Below are 17982 nucleotides of genomic sequence, written 5' to 3'. Positions count from 1 at the left end.
GCTCCATGTCGAGCCAATCTGGGCTGAGCTGAGCTGGGTTCTGGGCACACGGGTGGTTTGCTGTGTCTGGCTCCCAATGCCTTCGCTTGTGTTTTTAATAGACAGCCTGGTTGGGGCGGTGCTCGACCACAGCTAGAACACTGTGCTGCCATTTTGGCGCTTGGCCTCAAAAACGCAGTCCCCACAGCTCTGTCTGCAATTTCAAAATAGTTCAGCCCCACCAACTACTTCCCTACCCCCCAGCAAAGAAGGAAACTGGAGAGAAAAAAACATTAGGGAGTCGTTATTCTTCCAGGGCCCCTGTCAGCCTTTGAGTGTAGAGGAAGCACCTGTCTCGACCACTTGATCCTCCCTTCTTTGCAGGTGGAACACAAATATCTTTCCCTCCCACTGATTTCTTTATCTCTCTCTGTCTCCCCAACCTCTTCCCTTAGAGTGCAGTCTCTGAAGTAACTTGTGACTAGTTGAAAAACAAGCGATTTTCTTTGGAACATTTGCAGTTCGTTAAAATGGTGCAACAAAGTAAAAGGTGTTAAAGGTAACAAGAGAGGAAATGATCAGGATATTGGAGGTGCATCACAGTCATCTGAGCCAAAAGGACAACAAAATCTGTTTTCAGAAGCAGTCCGTTGTGCAGCAAAAAGAATTTAGAAAAGAGCCTTCTCCCTAAAGCCCTTTTTTGCTCCCCTGAGACATTTTTACTGCGATGGAACAGGTGACCCGGTCTAATTAGCAGCACCATTTGTCTCCCTAGGTTTTAAAACCAAAGCAGGACAATAACAACAGCAACACAAAAACCTACCAAAGGGTCCAAATTCAGAATCTTTTTGTCCCTCTTGTTCTTAAAGAGAAGGCCGTTAGGGTCGTCATAAATCACCTCAAAGTTTGGGCTCGAGTTGGAAGTGGACACTTGCGTCTTCCAGTTGTAGTAGCTGTAAAAAAGAGGCAACAATAAATGTAAGATGATTGGGGTCATTTTATTTAAAGCTTGAATATCCTTTATATAAGGATTTTATATAATCACATGGGGTTACTGCTGCACTGATATACCACTGGTTTTCCCTGAGGCCAGCTGGAAAATGTTGCAATCTTGGCAGCAGCCGATGCTTGTGCGGACAGTGGAAGATGACTCCAACTTAAACATGATGGCACAGCTACCATCATGTTTAAGTGTCTTAAAGAAAACCAAAAGGGCTGGCATTATCCACCAAACCACCTGAATCCACTTTAGTGATGATCATTTTTGGGAGCAAAGGTATCTCAGGAAGTATTTTTTTTTGGAAAGGCAGAAGAACATCTGGCACTTTTTGAAGTGACAAAGTGTGGGAATGTAACTTATGAACCAGTGTTTTCCATTCTACTCACTGTCCTTTTGGGCTTCTGTTGTTGCTTTGAAGCTGCACAAGCATAGTGCTTAAGATCTCATTCACATAGGCCTAGAGACCCGTGCATAGAAATGCCTGGAGACATCCTGGAAACCCTCAATTGCTAGGCAAGAAAGGTGCATTTCCTGATTGCTTGTGAGTAGTTGACTGAACCTGCTGGGTGTCACTAGGTGAAAAAGGTCACAAAGAGGGTACTGCGGGAGAATACAAATTTTTCCCTATCGACCAAGACGTTTGTCAAGCGGTCATCAACTGGTCTCTAAGCCTGTGTGACTAAAACACAGTTTTAAAGCATGTAGGAGGTAATTTATAGCACTTGGTGGGGAGTGCCGTGACTTTTCTTTTGGAAAATAAAACTAATATGCAGGTCTGAACTAAAATGAAAAACAACAACAACAAACAGAAAACAATCATCATGACCATTTCTTCTGCATGACATCTTTCCTCTAACTCTGTAAATAATTTTTTAATTTGGGCATTTTTTTAGATTGGTTAGGCAGCATATTTGCAGCATTACTAGAAATAATCATCGAATCAAACAGTCAAAAGTTGAAAGCAGCATTGGAAAGTCACAGAGAGTGATCTCTGCATGACAAGAACAAGAACAGAAAAGTATGAGAGTAGAACATTTTTTGCATGACTTTCTAAGACTTTATTAGGAGGAAACGACTGCTGCGTAGTCCTAGTGGTGCGTGCTACTCGACCCTCTGCTTTTTTTGTGGAACATTTCTCTTTATAGGCTCACGCAGCAGGAGGCCTTAAAATAAAGAAAAAGGACCACTTTGAGGTCATGACTTACCATGAGGAATAAAAAAAAAGATTGATGGATTTCAGAGCATTTCACAGCCACCATTATCATATTATTATTCAACAACAGGTTATAAAAGAACTCTGTTTTACAGAAAAGAAAGAAAAGCAACCTGCAGAGTAATGCAACTTTTATAATAGCGAGAAGTCTGTTTCCAATTTGATCTCTGGGATGCTGTTTGTGGGTTCGCCAAGCCAGGCATTAGAGTAAAGCTGGGACTAATAACCAAGTGAAACCAAAGACAGGTCTGAATTCCAAAATAAATGACTGATTAATTTACAGCATCCGACTGGATCCTGATCTGCTTTTAAGTTTTCTGCTATTTCTGATACAGCAGAACAAGAATATGCAACTTTTTGATGGAGCAAAAGGAACCAAAATGTTTGGACTTGCAGGTGAGGATAATTTGATAAGCATGTGCATAAAATTTAGGCTGTGATTTATTAGTATTTTTACATAATATGCATTGAGGTAGCATTTAACCCTCTCAGATGATTGATCAAAGAAACACTTCTCAAGCAGTGTCTTGGAAGCAAAGCGCTTTCTGATTAAAAAAAAGAATAAAACATCAAGTTAACATCCTTTAGCCATAAAATTGGAAGATCATTACCCTTTGTTAACATGAAATATGAGAGTTTGTGAGTTGAAAACATCTCATTATGATAGAGTTGAGTCCTGCATTGTTCCCATGTTGGATTTGGTTTCAGCTCAGCCTTTCAGTCGAGACGAGCCAGGCATGGAAATAAATAAAACAAAGGCACAAATTTCAAAATTAGTTAAACTTTTTTTTTAGAGAAAGAAAGAAAAAAAAAAGCTAAAACTAACCTTAAATGATGCCAGACTGAGCTACAATGCCCGGTCTGGAATTAATACGTGTTTAATTTACAACATATTTGTGTATTAAAACATGTATTCTTTGTATTGCACACACTGTAATTGGTATTTGATTGCTCTGAAATGTGATATTACTTTGAGAAGCTCAAAGGTACATTTTTTAAGTGTTAATACATGTCATGTAAGTACACACACATATATATAATGTAAAAAAAAGTATGCTCACTTCGCTCTACCTCTCATCTGTGACACTACAGCACCAACAATGAGCAACATTAGCCATGTTGGCTCAGCTTATTTATTTGCTAACAAACAAAAAAATTTCAACAATGGACCAGAAATGTTAACCACACAATGACCCACATCCAGTGATATTAGGCTTTAGTCACACATTCATAAGACCAGCTGGCAACCATTTGTCAAGCACTGGTCAGCAGGGAAAAATGAGTATTCCCATCTGGTTGTGAATGGTTGTTAGCAGTGACTATGATATGGAAGACACTGTTGACTGCAAACACTTGCCAACCTATCGCTAAGTAATAGTGAAGCTGTGAAGAATGCGTAGCAACTGGTGCTTTTTCAAGTTATACAACCCCTAGATGGTTAATCAGCGAGACAAATCAGCTTCTTCCATGCAGGCTTTGTATCAGAACCCTCTTAGCAACAGATTTCACTCAATGACAGCGAGCAACCACTTGCTAAGTTGTTGGGCAATACACCAAGTGACCCTAGCAACCAGGTCTCTGACTATTCTCCAAGTCTGAGGCCTTAACAATAACTATCGGCCTTCAAATATTTTTGCATAAGAAAATTGGTGAATGTTCTGGATAAAACCAGAATGCATGCTAAGAACATTAACCAGTTCAAGAATCCAAAAACAGGGTTTGCTGTTGTAAAAATACCATGTTGGTGTTAAAAAAAATGCACATATACTGGACACAGTGTCTCCCAGTACCCACAGATTCCAACAAAAACTCCACATGAGTTTGAAAAAAGTTGCCTTGGCAAGATGGCCATGCATGCCTTTGGGGTATCTCACAATTAGTCTGTGTTATATGTAAAATGTGTAGGTCTGAAAGTACTGTAAACCTCCATTCTTTCAGTGTCTTTGTCTGTGACCTCCGTAAACGATCGTCTCAATATCTTATACAAAATATAATTTTCATTTAGTAAATTATGGTCCCAATTGTAATGGGGCCCCCTTGAAAGAGAATAAAACCAAGTGTGCTTTTCTGTGTGATTCACAAGTTGCTAGCCTGTGGGTGTGCAGTTTCTCAGTGAAATCTATCCCTCACTCATTACACCCAATGTTGAAAGAAAAAAAATTATGGTGTTATGAATATACTCGACTCAAGCTTGTCAAATTTATTCTGGTGTTAGCAGGTAAACTAACATTAGTTAACATCATGCAGAAAAACGACAGATTTTTCTACTGAATGTGAATGGGGCACTAGATAGATGAAGAAATGTTTGGTTGGCTTCAGGGATCAAAGCCAATCCTTAGCTTGCCTTCATCTGGCTATTAGCTAGCTTGCTTACAAAAATGACCCAGCACATTTTTAAAAAAAATTTAAAATTCTAAACAAGCAAATAATCCCAGAATCCCAGAAAACAAACTGCATCAACAAGTTTTCAAAATCTTCAAACAGCACTAGTTTTTAGTGGTTTTTATCATTAACAATTGGCATAATTAGCAACACAACTCCATGTCACACCGAGTACCCAAAGGTTGCTTTACTGAGCCTTGGCTGGTCCCCAACAGCAGATCGTGGTCCAACTACAAAGATGGAGCTCAGGGAGAAGTCTGAGTATAAATCTGAGACGAGTTATATTATGATGGGGAGTTGAACAGGCTGATATTGCAGCAGCAAGCTGTTAACATGGGATAGTAACATAATGAAGGACTGCCAGCATTCTGCAGGCTATATTTCTCTGGCTGTGATGCATTACTAGAGCAGTGCATGATTAACAGTAGATATAAAGTATTAATGACCCACATTAGGTAAAATACATCTCAAAATGTTTGCATTTACACTGTAGGCCCCCCTATGATCTTTGAAATATCCTGGCAGTTTGGCTGACGTGAGGATGTTTTCTCCAGAACCTGTTTAAGAGCTAATCTCTAGTGGAACATAAAACTGCTCACAAAAAACTATTTGCATTTGAGCCATAAAAATATTTTCTCCCTGCAACATATAAAGCATGCTTGCTACAAATTACAAGCAAACATATAGTACAAGCAATATAAAATCCAACCATGTGGTTTTTCCAAAACCCACAGACCCCCACTATGCAATTTTGGGAAATGTAAATACATATTTCTGCAGAATGGTCAGTTTCTGAATAGCTATGAAAAGGACCAGGTATTCCAGCCAACAACAAAAGTGACTTTACTGCTCGTATCCTGGTAACATATTTTCCTGGATTGGATATTTGTCATATTCCAACAGACAGTTGATCTCCAATGTCAGACCCTGGAGGCTTGGTCTAGTATTTAGCATTGTGATAAAGACCCTGCTCCAGCTACCGAGGAAAGCTTCTGCCTTTAGACCAAGACAGAAAACAAAGGGCGTACGATACACACGGATGGTTAAAATGATTCTGTTAAATTAAAAAGAAATGTGACATAAACAATAAAAATAAAACATAGTTTAAATAACAGATAAAATGCTTGAAACATTGGTAAAAGATTCACTATGATGATTGGTCATTGACCTACACGAGGTATGATTGAATAGTTCTGCAAATCTTCCTATAAAAAGCAAAAATCTACACTGAAAATTTCTGCCTTCTCAGTGCGACATGAGCAGGTGTGTGAAGACAGGTGGTGTACTACAGGTGGTTCATGATGAATGTCCTCAGGCCATACATGGGTAGAACTCCCTCTTGGGGGATAAAGTCACTGTGCAAAACTCATTAATGGTGATGATCCTTGACACAAATTAGAGTTTTACACAGAAGTTGATGTTTTCTCTCAGCCTACACTTGAAGCTATTGGTTAAATTGCATATGCAGATGTGCAGATGGTCAGAATAGTTTATTAATTTAACTTTGGAGGAAGACAAGTGGACTTGTTTTTAGGGCTTTTACTTTGGAGTCATGATTCATGTTAACTTTAACAACTCACATGAAGACAGGATGGATCAGTGATGCTCAGAACACTTTCAAGATACCAGCCCCACTAGAGGTTAAATACCTGAGATGCCCCATCACCTTTTAGTGCTGAAGAAGCTTTTGGAGTGAGGTGAAATGTTTTCAAAAACCCAAAAAGGAAGCCCAGCTGCCTTCAACTCAAGTGCTTAAAACTACCATGACCTGGATGACTAAGAACCAAAACAGACAACACTCTGAGGTCTAAGTTTTTATAGGCGATAACCCAAATCCCAGTCCTAATTTTGTGTTACTGTGGCTTAACATCTCGGTCTCAGGTAAAATGATTATTTTATTGGTTACCTGACTGCCAAGACTTGGGAGAGACTTTTACCAAAACAAAAATGACATATTGTGATTGCCTAGGGTTAGATAGTGTTAGTGTCGGGGTCAGTGACCTTAATAGGTTAAGACTTCTAATGATGGGGGGCGATTGTGGCTCAAGAGTTGGGAGTTTGCCTTGTAATTGGAAGGTTGCTTGGTCGTTGTGTCCTTGGGCGAGACACTTCACCCGCTGCTTACTGGTGGTGGTCAGAGGGCCCGGTGGCGCCAGTGTCCGGCAGCCTCGCCTCTGTCAGTGCGCCCCAGGGTGGCTGTGGCTACAATGTAGCTGCCATCACCAGTGTGTGAATGAATGGGTGGATGACTGGATGTGTAACCAGTCCCCCTTAGGGACTAGTAAAAGCGCTATACAAATACAGGCCATTTACCATTTTTAATGATAATGTAGCAGGAAAAAAAGATTTTCTTTATTTATTTTGTTAGAAATTAACAATATAAAGAGCTACACATTGCTATATTTTGGTACTACTATTACAGAATAGCTGTCAGAAAATGTGACAATGAACAGCATCTGATGTTTCAGCTATCTGTCAGCCATTCCCTACCAGCTGTCAAAGTAATCTCCCTCTCCAGAAAACACATAATCTGGACGCCTCCGAACAGTCCAAACTGTGTGGGGAAATACACTGATGCATAAAATTATAAGGTATGAGAGGTCTGGCATTTTTTTCCAAGTTGCCAACAGAGCTGAATAAAGCATGTTCAGAATAGATTGCTGCAATGACCCAATTATGAAATACAAATTGAGGTTTTTCCTTTAAGACTCAGAAGAAAATTACATTGTCCAAGATTTGCTTTCAGGCACATGCATCCTTCTTCTCTTTGTAAATTGGGCCTGACAGTGTTTCAGTGACTATTTATACCAAAATGCCATACAACAATTAACATTTTTTGGTCAACCACTTTTATTCCATGGTGAACCGCTTACTGGGACAGATGTGAGATATTTTAACACTGAACAAGAAAAAGACGGAAAGAGTAAAAGAAAATTTTTTTGAAGCAATGCCGAGAATTTTGTTCATACGTTTATTGGACCCACCTCCCTCGCTGTCCTATATGAACTCTCACTAGGGCAACTAACTGCATGGTCGGTGCACATTTGGTCACAAAGCTCCAGCTGCTGGATGGCACCACACCCAGACACATGGACCAGTAAAAGTGTGAGAACCTGGATTTGGTGGAAACAATGACGCTGCTCTCAGCACCGGTTCCTGGTTGCCTATGCATTTACAATGGCTGTTTGACACGTGCAGTGTGTCCTTTCACTTTCCATAGTTACCCTGCTTAGCTCTATTGTTATCTCCAGGCAGTCATTTTCCAGTGTAATGTCAACAGTCTCATTACAGGGCTCAGAGGAGCTGGATGATATATATCATAAAGTGCAAGTACTCAGCATGTGTATTCGTTCAGCTATTCTTTTCTTTAGCGGCTGCAGAATAAATAGTCTAGCAAGTGTTTCAGAAGTTAATGTTTCCAGTGTAAATCACAAAGGCCTTTTCAATGTTGAAAGGAGTAGTGTAATGTGCCGAAATTACTGTTAAACCTATTGGGAGTGTCACGGGCCTAGTTCAACAGCAAATCATGTCTATGACCATGTCCAGCTGACAGCTCTTTTAGCAGACACATAACTAACTGTCCGCCTACACACTCGATCATTATTTTTGGTTTCATCTAAGAATTTATTATGTTTATATTAAATTATAAAACATAGCTGTATAATGTGCTGTTAGAATTGAGTACTCAGGTGAACATCGTGTTGTTCTGGTGTTTGTTTGTTTTTTTATTAGAAGACGAGCTGTAAAACACACTTCTGGTGTATCAGTTTGACTAAAAAGCGTTTACCACTGACTGTACAGAAAAGGTTAACTTGGTGTCCATGACATCAACACTGCTTTGTATGTATTGTTTTAAAGCCTTGACTTAAACCTTTTGGATTTTGTTTTTTTGAAACCCAACACATGGATCTGACTGTGCTAAATGATAGCGTACCGTGCTACCATCATTATCTTTTTTATCTAAATGGGAACACAATTTACAAAATGAACATCAAAATTGATGATTAAAAATCATTTAGACCATAAATTCATTAGAGAAATGTTCACTGAGGCCACGCATCAAGTGAGCAGTATGGCCATTTTCTGATGGACTTCTACATAATTGAAGTTTTTTCTGCAATGCGAGGAGTTGCCCACTTAAGACCATTAGAAAAAAATGCAGTAATGGCACTTCATGTCCACAAAATGTGGTCCAGTTCATCTTTTACATACAGTCTATGGTTTTTACAAAAGGGTTTTGTATATACAGTGGCTTGCAAAAGTATTTGGCCCCCTTAAACTTTTCCACATTTTGTCACATCACAGCCACAAACATGAATCAATTTTATTGGAATTCCACGTGAAAGACCAACACAAAGTGGTGCACACGTGAGAAGTGGAACAAAAATCATACATGATTCCAAACATTTTTTACAAATAAATAACTGAAAAATGGGGTGTGCGTAATTAGTCAGCCCCCTGAGTCAATACTTGAACCACCTTTTGCTGCAATTACAGCTGCCAGTCTTTTAGGGTATGTCTCTACCAGCTTTGCATATCTACAGACTGAAATTCTTGCCCATTCTTCTTTGCAAAACAGCTCCACAACTGCCCTGTGACGGCCTCAGAGGTTGTCTAAGAGAATATTGGGAGCAACAACACCATGAAGTCCAAAGAACACACCAGACAGGTCAGGGATAAAGTTATTGAGAAATTTAAAGCAGACTTAGGCTACAAAAAGATTTCCCAAGCCTTGAACATCCCACGGAGCACTGTTCAAGCAATCATTCAGAAATGGAAGGAGTATGGCACAAGTGTAAACCTACCAAGACAAGGCCGTCCACCTAAACTCACAGGCCGAACAAGGAGAGCGCTGATCAGAAATGCAGCCAAGAGGCCCATGGTGACTCTGGACGAGCTGCAGAGATCTACAGCTCAGGTGGGGGAATCTGTCCACACATATCCATGTGTTAGAATGGCCCAGTCAAAGTCCAGATCTAAATCCAATCGAGAAACTGTGGCAAGATCTGAAAACTGCTGTTCACAAACGCTGTCCATCTAATCTGACTGAGCTGGAGCTGTTTTGCAAAGAAGAATGAGCAAGGATTTTAGTCTCTAGATGTGCAAAGCTGGTAGAGACAGACCCTAAAAGACTGGCAGCTATAATTGCAGCAAAAGGTGGTTCTACAAAGTATTGACTCAGGGGGCTGAATAATTACGCACACCCCACTTTTCAGTTATTTATTTGTAAAAAATGTTTGTAATCATGTATGATTTTCGTTCCACTTCTCACGTGTACACCACTTTGTGTTGGTCTTTCACGTGGAATTCCAATAAAATTGATTCATGTTTGTGGCTATAATGTGACAAAATGTGGGAAAGCTCAAGGGGGCCGAATACTTTTGCAAGCCACTGTAGAGCTGATAAATGTATTTTACTTCTGTTATTCCAATTATTGAACTGCAAAGATTTTTGTAACTTAGAAAAGGTGAAACTGTTTGTGTGTATTACATGCATTACATGTCAACTGACATGTAGCCATTGAGTAAGAGCATACTGATGGGCAGCGGTAAGGGGTGAAACACACAATGCCTTTGTTCTTATGGTATTTAAAGAGTCGTCGCTGTCATTTTACACGCACATGAGATAGAAAGATGGTAAGAGACTGACGATGGTGCTGACATTGGAACCTTCAAAAACAATCTATACCCATAAGCACTGGGAAGAATCTGATTGGATTTAACCCTGCCAATAGGGTATGTGTGTGCCATATGTGAAGATCAGCAAAGATGACATGAAATCTTCCCACAAATATTTACCATGCTGGCTTTGATAAAACGTCCCACCGACCCCCACAAAGCCCAGGCACAACGCTTGAGACGGAGCCGCTAAATCACCTTCAGAGCTGGAACAGTTTCTCTTTTGTATTAAAACTTAATAAAATGGGACAGCAGTGCAAATATTTTCACAGCAGAAAATGAAGCCAGACACACAGGTGCACTGCAGAGGCCGAGCGTGGCGGCAACATGGTTTTGGCTCCAGAAGAGGCATGCGCTATATGTTTCAGTCGAGCTGATCCTTTAGATTCATTGTTTCAGTCTGTTGGCAAAGGCGTGCAGTGCAGGCAGGAGATATTTATATTATTCAGCAATTTAAAATGTTTGCGTTTGAACGACTTGTTGAAGAGTAAAGATGTTTTATACTTCAGATGAAAGAAGTTTTGTTTTCAGGAAGAGGCATGATTTCAAGTAGAACAAAACATAAACAATGTAAAGCAGAAAAACCAGTAAATCAATTAGGATTCCCATATAGTGAGCTGCTCAGCCTCTTAAAACTCTTGGCTAAACACAGGGCCTGAAGAGAGGGAGAGATAAAGAGAGGGAGGAAGGGAACAGCTAGAGTGCATAAACAGATGGTCACTTAGCTGGTGAACATTAAATAGACATCAGAGATGCTGTAGGCACATCTGGAGTGGCAGGAAGGTGGGTGCACAGAGCTGCAGATCTGTGGGTTAATTAGATCAGGGTCAGAACTTCAGTGCGTGTCTATGTTGGAAGCTCACAAATTTAACCTAAAAACACACTTTTTTCACCCTCCATTTGCAGTATTAGTGTCAGGTTTTGCTTTTATTTACTTAAAGGCTTACGCCACAGTTTCCCCTGAGGTGACAGTAAGTAGAGCAGAAGAGCAAATATTGTGTTTCTGGTTATGAGATTGTGTCTTGTTTACTAGTTTCTAGATGTTAAATTTCTTCTGAAGCAATTGGGAAAATCCCGTCCTTGACATACTTTAACCAGGTTTCCTCTGGAGGTCAGAGGCTCAGAACGTGTGTCCTTACAAATTATATTTATATGACCCACCTGCCGAGTGTGCGTGCTAAAATAAATCACATCCAGCATTTAGCTGAATATTGTTGCTGCTCTTATAGAATCCATGGAAATATTCAGAAGGATGGCTCGTTGTTTATGTACAAATACATTCACAGCTCTATCGGTCACACGACTGAGCACTTCCCATTTTTGCAACTCACATGTAAGAAATTAAACTGTGAAATGATTGTGCCTGTGTAACCAGATGTGATTTTAAATAGGAACTAAAGGTTGTAGTAAGATATAAGAGACGACAACTCTTCTCCTTTATTATTATTACTCAGAGGGGAAGTCGTATGTATTTAGTCTTGAATATCCTTTTCTTTCTTTTTTTCCAAACAGCACAGGCACCTGTTACACAAAGTTGGAAAGTTAGAAATATTTTCCACATCAAACTTGTGGAACAGATAAACTGTACATTTAACACATTTGGTTTTCAACGATAATGTTTTTTTCTCTAGTATTTTATATCTTTAAATCTTCATACTTTAGTCCAAGAGGACAGTACTGCTACTGCTACACCCCCATAAGGCTGCGTACGTGAACCTATCCACCCTTCCTTGCTGGAGATGGGAGGTGGAGGCCAGAGCTGGCGCTGGTGTCGCTGCCCTGTGTTCTTTGTGGCTATGGAGGAGGAAGAGGGACAGGATTCAGAGTCCTGCGGTGGGAGGTTTAGTGCACTGAGTGGGCAGCAGCTCCAGCATCTGCTCCCTCTTAGCGGCAACCACACTGGGTGTTATTGTTCCCGACAGAGATGAAAAAAAAAAGGGGGGGGTGGAAGATGACATATGAGGGGAGAAAAGGGGAGCGGTAGCGAAGCATGGAAGGCAAGTTTAGAGAAGTTAAATAAAGACAAGGAGACGTGTAAATCTGATGAAGTTTTAGTGACTGAAAAATGAGTCGGAGAGAGGGAGCGGCAAGTCAGATGGGGGTGCGGGTCGATGGTGGTGGGGCGGGGTGGTGAGGGGTGTCTTAAAAGCATCATTAGAGAGTAGGTTTTACCTCCAGGCATGCTCACCCAATGACTCACACCTAGAGCTTGTTAGGGCTTCTACTCACCAGAGAGGAGGTCGAGTTCAAGGCCACAAGCGGGGTTGTGTGTCGGAACACGTGGTGAGAAATGGATAAATAAAACAACAAAGCTTCACATGTCTGACACTTTGGTTTCAAAAGGAAGGGGAAACCACTTCCAAAAATAAAACCCCAACTGTCATTCTTGTCTTCTGACTGCTGGAACAATAGCAGTTTTCTCTAAGACTGCCATTTAGCATTTTGAATATTGTTGTTGGACAATGTGCTTATGAAGCAGTTTTTGGTTCCAACAAACTACAGATGCTGTTTACAAATTCCAAACTTTTTATTAATATACTCAGTATTTCTTTGTAACCACATTAAAAAGACAAAAACGTCATGATTATAATATGTTGTCCTCAGTGATGCAGCCTTGTTGGTGGGGTTCACACATGAAGACGGAAAGTTGTTTATAAAAATGTTGAAAGTAGAAAAATGAGATTCACAGCATGAAAAACAAAGCAGAATTTCAGCGTGAAAAGCTATCTACATTAGGATGTTATAGACCTTGTTCTGTCACCGAGGTCAAACAGGCTGTGTGCCGTTTGGCTGAACTCTGAATAAAACCACGTATTACACTCTCATTCTCACCCTTCTCCGGTTGTGTCTGTCCTTTTGGGATTTCTCGCACGTATCTGAAATGTTGGTAAGGTGTTAGTCTGCATGAATATGTGGAATGTGGGAATGGTTTTGGCTCTGGTAATCTGCTGACAGCTCTCTGTGTAAACAGCTATCCTGATAGACCAGGAATTATAAAGATGTCATCTGCCTTGCTGAATAGTAGAGTGGAGATTTTAGCTTACACCTGTAAGGTCAGCAGTTCATTGATGGCTTGTTCTGGGATTGTGTGACCGGTGCTGACCCTCGAATTGTCAAACGTACAGTACACATGTATGACTGAAAATGTGTTAGTCTAACTTTGGTGACTGATAAATAAAAGCACAGAAAGTCACTGTGGGTTAGTGAAATGTTCCCATCCCTTCACCCTTAATGAAACCTTACTTAAACCTTACAGAGATGCCACAGTACTGACAGCTGGTTTTGAATTAAATTCAAGGACCCTAACTTTAATGTGATGCTTCTCCATTCCTCTGTTTTTGTCACTCTATCTTTGCCTTCTCCAACAAATTCTTCCGGGAGATTTGGCACAGTGGAAAACAGAATTACAAACAAAGAGGAAGACCTAAAAGGAACCTGTTTAAAGGAACTGTGTCCAGGCCCCCCACGAACTAAAGAGCAATCTAAAACGCTGTCACACTGAAGAAACTGGATTGTCTTCAGTTTGTTTTACAGTCATCAGCTATACATTAAAAATAATCTCATGATCTCAGTCTGTTTAAATCGAGACTTCAGTCACGTCTGCGTCAGCCAGAGAAGTTCTGCACTTTGGCAGCTCTACTTTATTATTATTTATTTATTCTACATTTTCAGCTCACAGCAGCTTGCTCTGTATGTATCAACCATACTGTGCTTTTTAAAGAGCTCCTTCCAAACCTATATTGGTGTCTCACGACAATGTGAATTTTTATTCTTGGATAATATGATTTCCTTACACTTCAAATTTTGTCAAATCCCACCTGAGTAAAGGCTTCTTAAACCAATGTGGACATGTTACAATGGAAGGAGACTTACCATAAATCTGAGCGTGCTGGCATGAGCCTCTTCTTTCCACTGAAATATGGTTCAAAATCTTGGGTCTTGAGTCTGTGGGTGTAGTCTATATAGCCAGATACTTCCTGTCCAAGAGTATTATGATCCCTTATGAAAATGACCGACTGTAAAAAGAGAGAAAAAGAAGGAAACCCTCTGTGTAAATAATCATGACCATCAAACCTCTCCTGAGTAACAGCCAGTGAGGAAAAAGTCACTTGTGGAAAGATAGAAGGGATCTGTTACAAATCCTCCCACTTTGAAATATAAAGGGTCGTGTTTTACTTTGAATCAGGTTCAAATCAGCAATGAGTCCAACTTATGTTATACTTCAATAGGCCTCGCTTGCAGAAGTGGGATGTCTACAAAATATCCTGCTCAGATACTAGCGTGGGACACGGTCTGAGTCCTTCCACTTACAGTAACTAAAGTCTGAGTTCCGTTCCAAAACACCTACAGCTGGGGGAAGAATGTACTTTTAAATGACATAAAAAATGAAGTGCTTAGTTAAAACTTGATGTTGTGTGTCATTATAAGGAATCTTTGGTGGAAAGGGAGGGAGAGTCAAGTCAGAAAAAACCTATCCCGTAGAGGGAACCCTCTCTCATTGTTCCACTTGAGGTTTCGCTTTTTTTTCCTTATCCAGATTTCAGGGTTTAAGGACACAGGGTGTCATGTGTTGTGCATATTGTAAGCTCTTTGAAGCAAAGTTGTGATTTCAGACCAAGTCAGTCTAGTAAAATTACATGAAAATGACAGACCCATGCCTTGATGTTTAAAGTCTTTGGACTTGGTCTGAAACAATTGAAAACCTACCAGACAGGCATAAATCAACAACTCAAGAGGGGTCCTATCAGGCACACAGGCAATCACCCTTTACAGTAGACTTCTAACAGCAGGGTTGCCAGTACATTACATTTATTTATGTAACAAAACAGTGCAGGCCTTGACAGAGACCACCAAAACTGGGAGCAAAATATAAGCTGAATGCCTGTTTAGCTTAGAATATGAAATATCGCCTCTGTCAGTGCGCCCCAGGGTGGCTGTGGCTACAATGTAGCTGCCATCACCAGTGTGTGAATGTGTGCGTGAATGGGTGGATGACTGCATGTGTAAAGCGCTTTGGGGTCCTTAGGGAGTAGTAAATACAGGCCATTCACCATAACACAGGATGTGCAGGCGACACTTGGGCCACCTTAACTCAAACACGATCTGATTAAAACACCATGAACAGGTTTGGATTCTTCACTGCCAGCAAAACACATACTTCTAAGGACAGCTTCATGACTGCTCATCATGTCTTTGAAATTAGTTCAAACTAGACACAACCTGAGAAAAAAGATGATGACGAATGGTTCCGTCACTGGAATCAGACAAAGCAAATGGAAGCCAAGTTGTCCAAACCCCCTCAGGCGACAGCCGAACATGAAATGATCTTTTCATGTCGATTCGATGGTTTCGATAACACAGGATGACAATGCGTGGAAAGAACTGAACAGGAGACACACTCAGGTGTGAAGAGGTTGTTTTGTCTGCCATCACAAAGACAAGAAAGCAGCTTTTCTTTCTGTCTTTTCTGCCTCGTCTTGAGATAGGAGAAGTCTTTTTGTGGCCGACTTGTTTTGTTTACTCTGAGCATGAATGAGTCCCACTTCTCGGCCTACAGTAACACAGTAAGAGGATCCTTGTGGAATACCTCAGCTAGTGATATCACATTTGTATAGCTGTCAGGACACGGGCCATCTGCGGATCCCTTTACTAAAAAGGCATGAGATAACTAGCACTCCAGAGCTCAGACGAAAAGAGGGCTGCTTTCTCTCCACCTCTCAAACGTTTAAAACAGATGCTATCAGGTTCACAGCTGGCTGGAGGACTGAGCCATATACCCTATCTACTGGCTTCTGTCCTCCTGCAGCCAGCCTTGAAAAGACATCATCAGGTGGACCCAGCAAAGACAAAGATGGTCAGAAATTCTGATTAAAACAATAACAGTTTAGCTTGTCTTTGGGGTGCAAACAAAAAAAAATAGTCCACAATTTTCAGTGTCCTCAGTTTCACACTGTAACACTTAAAACGTCTCATTTTTATACAGCCTTCAGCTCTTAGATGTGTTCAGGTCTTGTCAATCTGAGTGGACGTAACTGCAACAAGGTTATATCATGATATTAACAATACGCATTGTGTTGAGTTGAGTAACTGTATTTCAAGACTCTAGTAGTTACACTAAAATGTGACTAAAATTTTAGAATTACCAACAAATGCAACAGTATTTTAAATGTTTTGCTTACTTAGCATTTCTCTTTCTGTAAAAGTTTATTTTTTTGTAGTATAACTTCTTGAGAAAATAGTCTTTGACATAAGTTTCTGGAAAATTAGAACTGAAAATTATATCAAATCAATATGGTCCATCCATCAAAAACAAGCCACTGCATATTTCTGGAACTAGAATTAGGTGGGTAAAGAGCCATTTCACTCACAGGTCGCAGGGAAAGCAGAACAAACGAGTCAGACTCTATTATTTGCTCCAAACAAGCAACATGAGTTTCCAGCCGCCTTGTAGGAGGGAGCAGGGGGACCTCCACCTTACACCATGGAAAACAAGTGGAGGCCTTACATCACCTGCCAGCAATTACCAAGAACAGGTGCTGTGACCTCACAGGGCGGCGAGTAAGGGGCCCCACTTTATGGCAAACATCAGTCTATTTAATGCTTGAGCAGCTGAGCGCTGAACTAGTCTCAGGTAGCGATTCCAGCCTTTTGTGATACTCAATATTCAGTTTGAAACTCTTTTTTTTTTTTTTTGTACGCAAGTGAAGTATTACCTGTGGCCACGAAACACAACAAACCATCTACAAGTTCTTTTGACTATACAACCTTAAAAAAGTCCAAATAAAAGCACTTCCATACAAAAGTAAGCATGTTTGTTAGTAAGCAGGATTTTTGAGGTTTGTGACAAATTGAGAGGAACTCAATACCTCCTTGACACACACATGTAAATTACTCCACATGCTGTTGGCCTTTCTTTCAAAGCCCCATGGACGTACAGTTTGAGAGGGCTATACAAAATCAAATCACATCAAACAGAAGCTGACAGGAGGTCTTCCTTTGTGCTTTGACAATGTTCTACAGGTGGGGACACAATGGCCAGACCACTTGAAATCCTGTAGAGGAGCATGAGACATCTGAATGTGTGTGTGACTGTAGATGTTTGCCTGTGTAGTGGGTACGACACAGAAAGAAAGAAAAATGCCAAATTAGAGCTGAATAGAGCTAAGTGGCAACAAGGAAATTGAAGCTTCGATTTTAGAAGCCACTTAAATATGTCTGTAGGATAGATGGAGGCAACCATAGATCAGGAGATCGAGAGAGTTGTCCAGTAATCGGAACATGAGTAGTAGAAGTGCCCAGCTGGAGAAGAAAAGTTTCATTTCCAATAGTTTGTGTTTTGCCCCATTTGTTACTTATAACCTTTTAACGCTTTTCTTTTACTTCAACCCAGAACCGGTTTGATCCTGGTTCTGATGGAGGTCTCTTCCTCTTAAATGGGTATTTTCCTGTCCAGAGGGTCACCAAGCACGTGGTCAAAGGAGCGATTGTTGGGGTTATAGAGTTTTACCTTGCAATATGAAGCACCTTAAAACAAGTGTTTCTGTGAACTGCTGCTATAAAAATACAACTGCATTGATTAAAATATTTGAATATACTATATATAAATATAGTTGAAATGGCTGGCGAGTGTTATTATCTTTTGAAGTACCACATATCCTTTAATCTGATGATTCCTTATTTAAATTTTAAGTCAACATTGCTTTTGGTCAGTCAATGAGTGACATCTGAGA

The 17982-nt window shown here is 40.4% G+C and overlaps 1 protein-coding gene across 6 annotated transcripts in view; it reads right to left on the bottom strand.

The window, feature by feature from the left end:
* The window catches only part of cfap299 (cilia and flagella associated protein 299), an 88002-nt gene that overhangs the window by 11866 nt on the left and 58154 nt on the right, over positions 1–17982 (bottom strand). For all 6 annotated transcript variants that reach the window (XM_026186884.1, XM_026186881.1, XM_026186882.1 and 3 more), the window contains exons 4-5: positions 14126–14268; positions 803–932 (exon numbers count right to left, since the gene is read on the bottom strand). In XM_026186884.1, the coding sequence (XP_026042669.1) occupies positions 803–932; positions 14126–14268 (273 nt within the window). The remainder of the gene's footprint in view (positions 1–802; positions 933–14125; positions 14269–17982) is intronic.

The sequence above is a fragment of the Astatotilapia calliptera genome, chromosome 12 (genome assembly GCF_900246225.1).
Source record: "Astatotilapia calliptera chromosome 12, fAstCal1.2, whole genome shotgun sequence".
Taxonomy (NCBI): domain Eukaryota; kingdom Metazoa; phylum Chordata; class Actinopteri; order Cichliformes; family Cichlidae; genus Astatotilapia; species Astatotilapia calliptera.
This window is presented reverse-complemented; position numbering and strand designations above follow the sequence as displayed.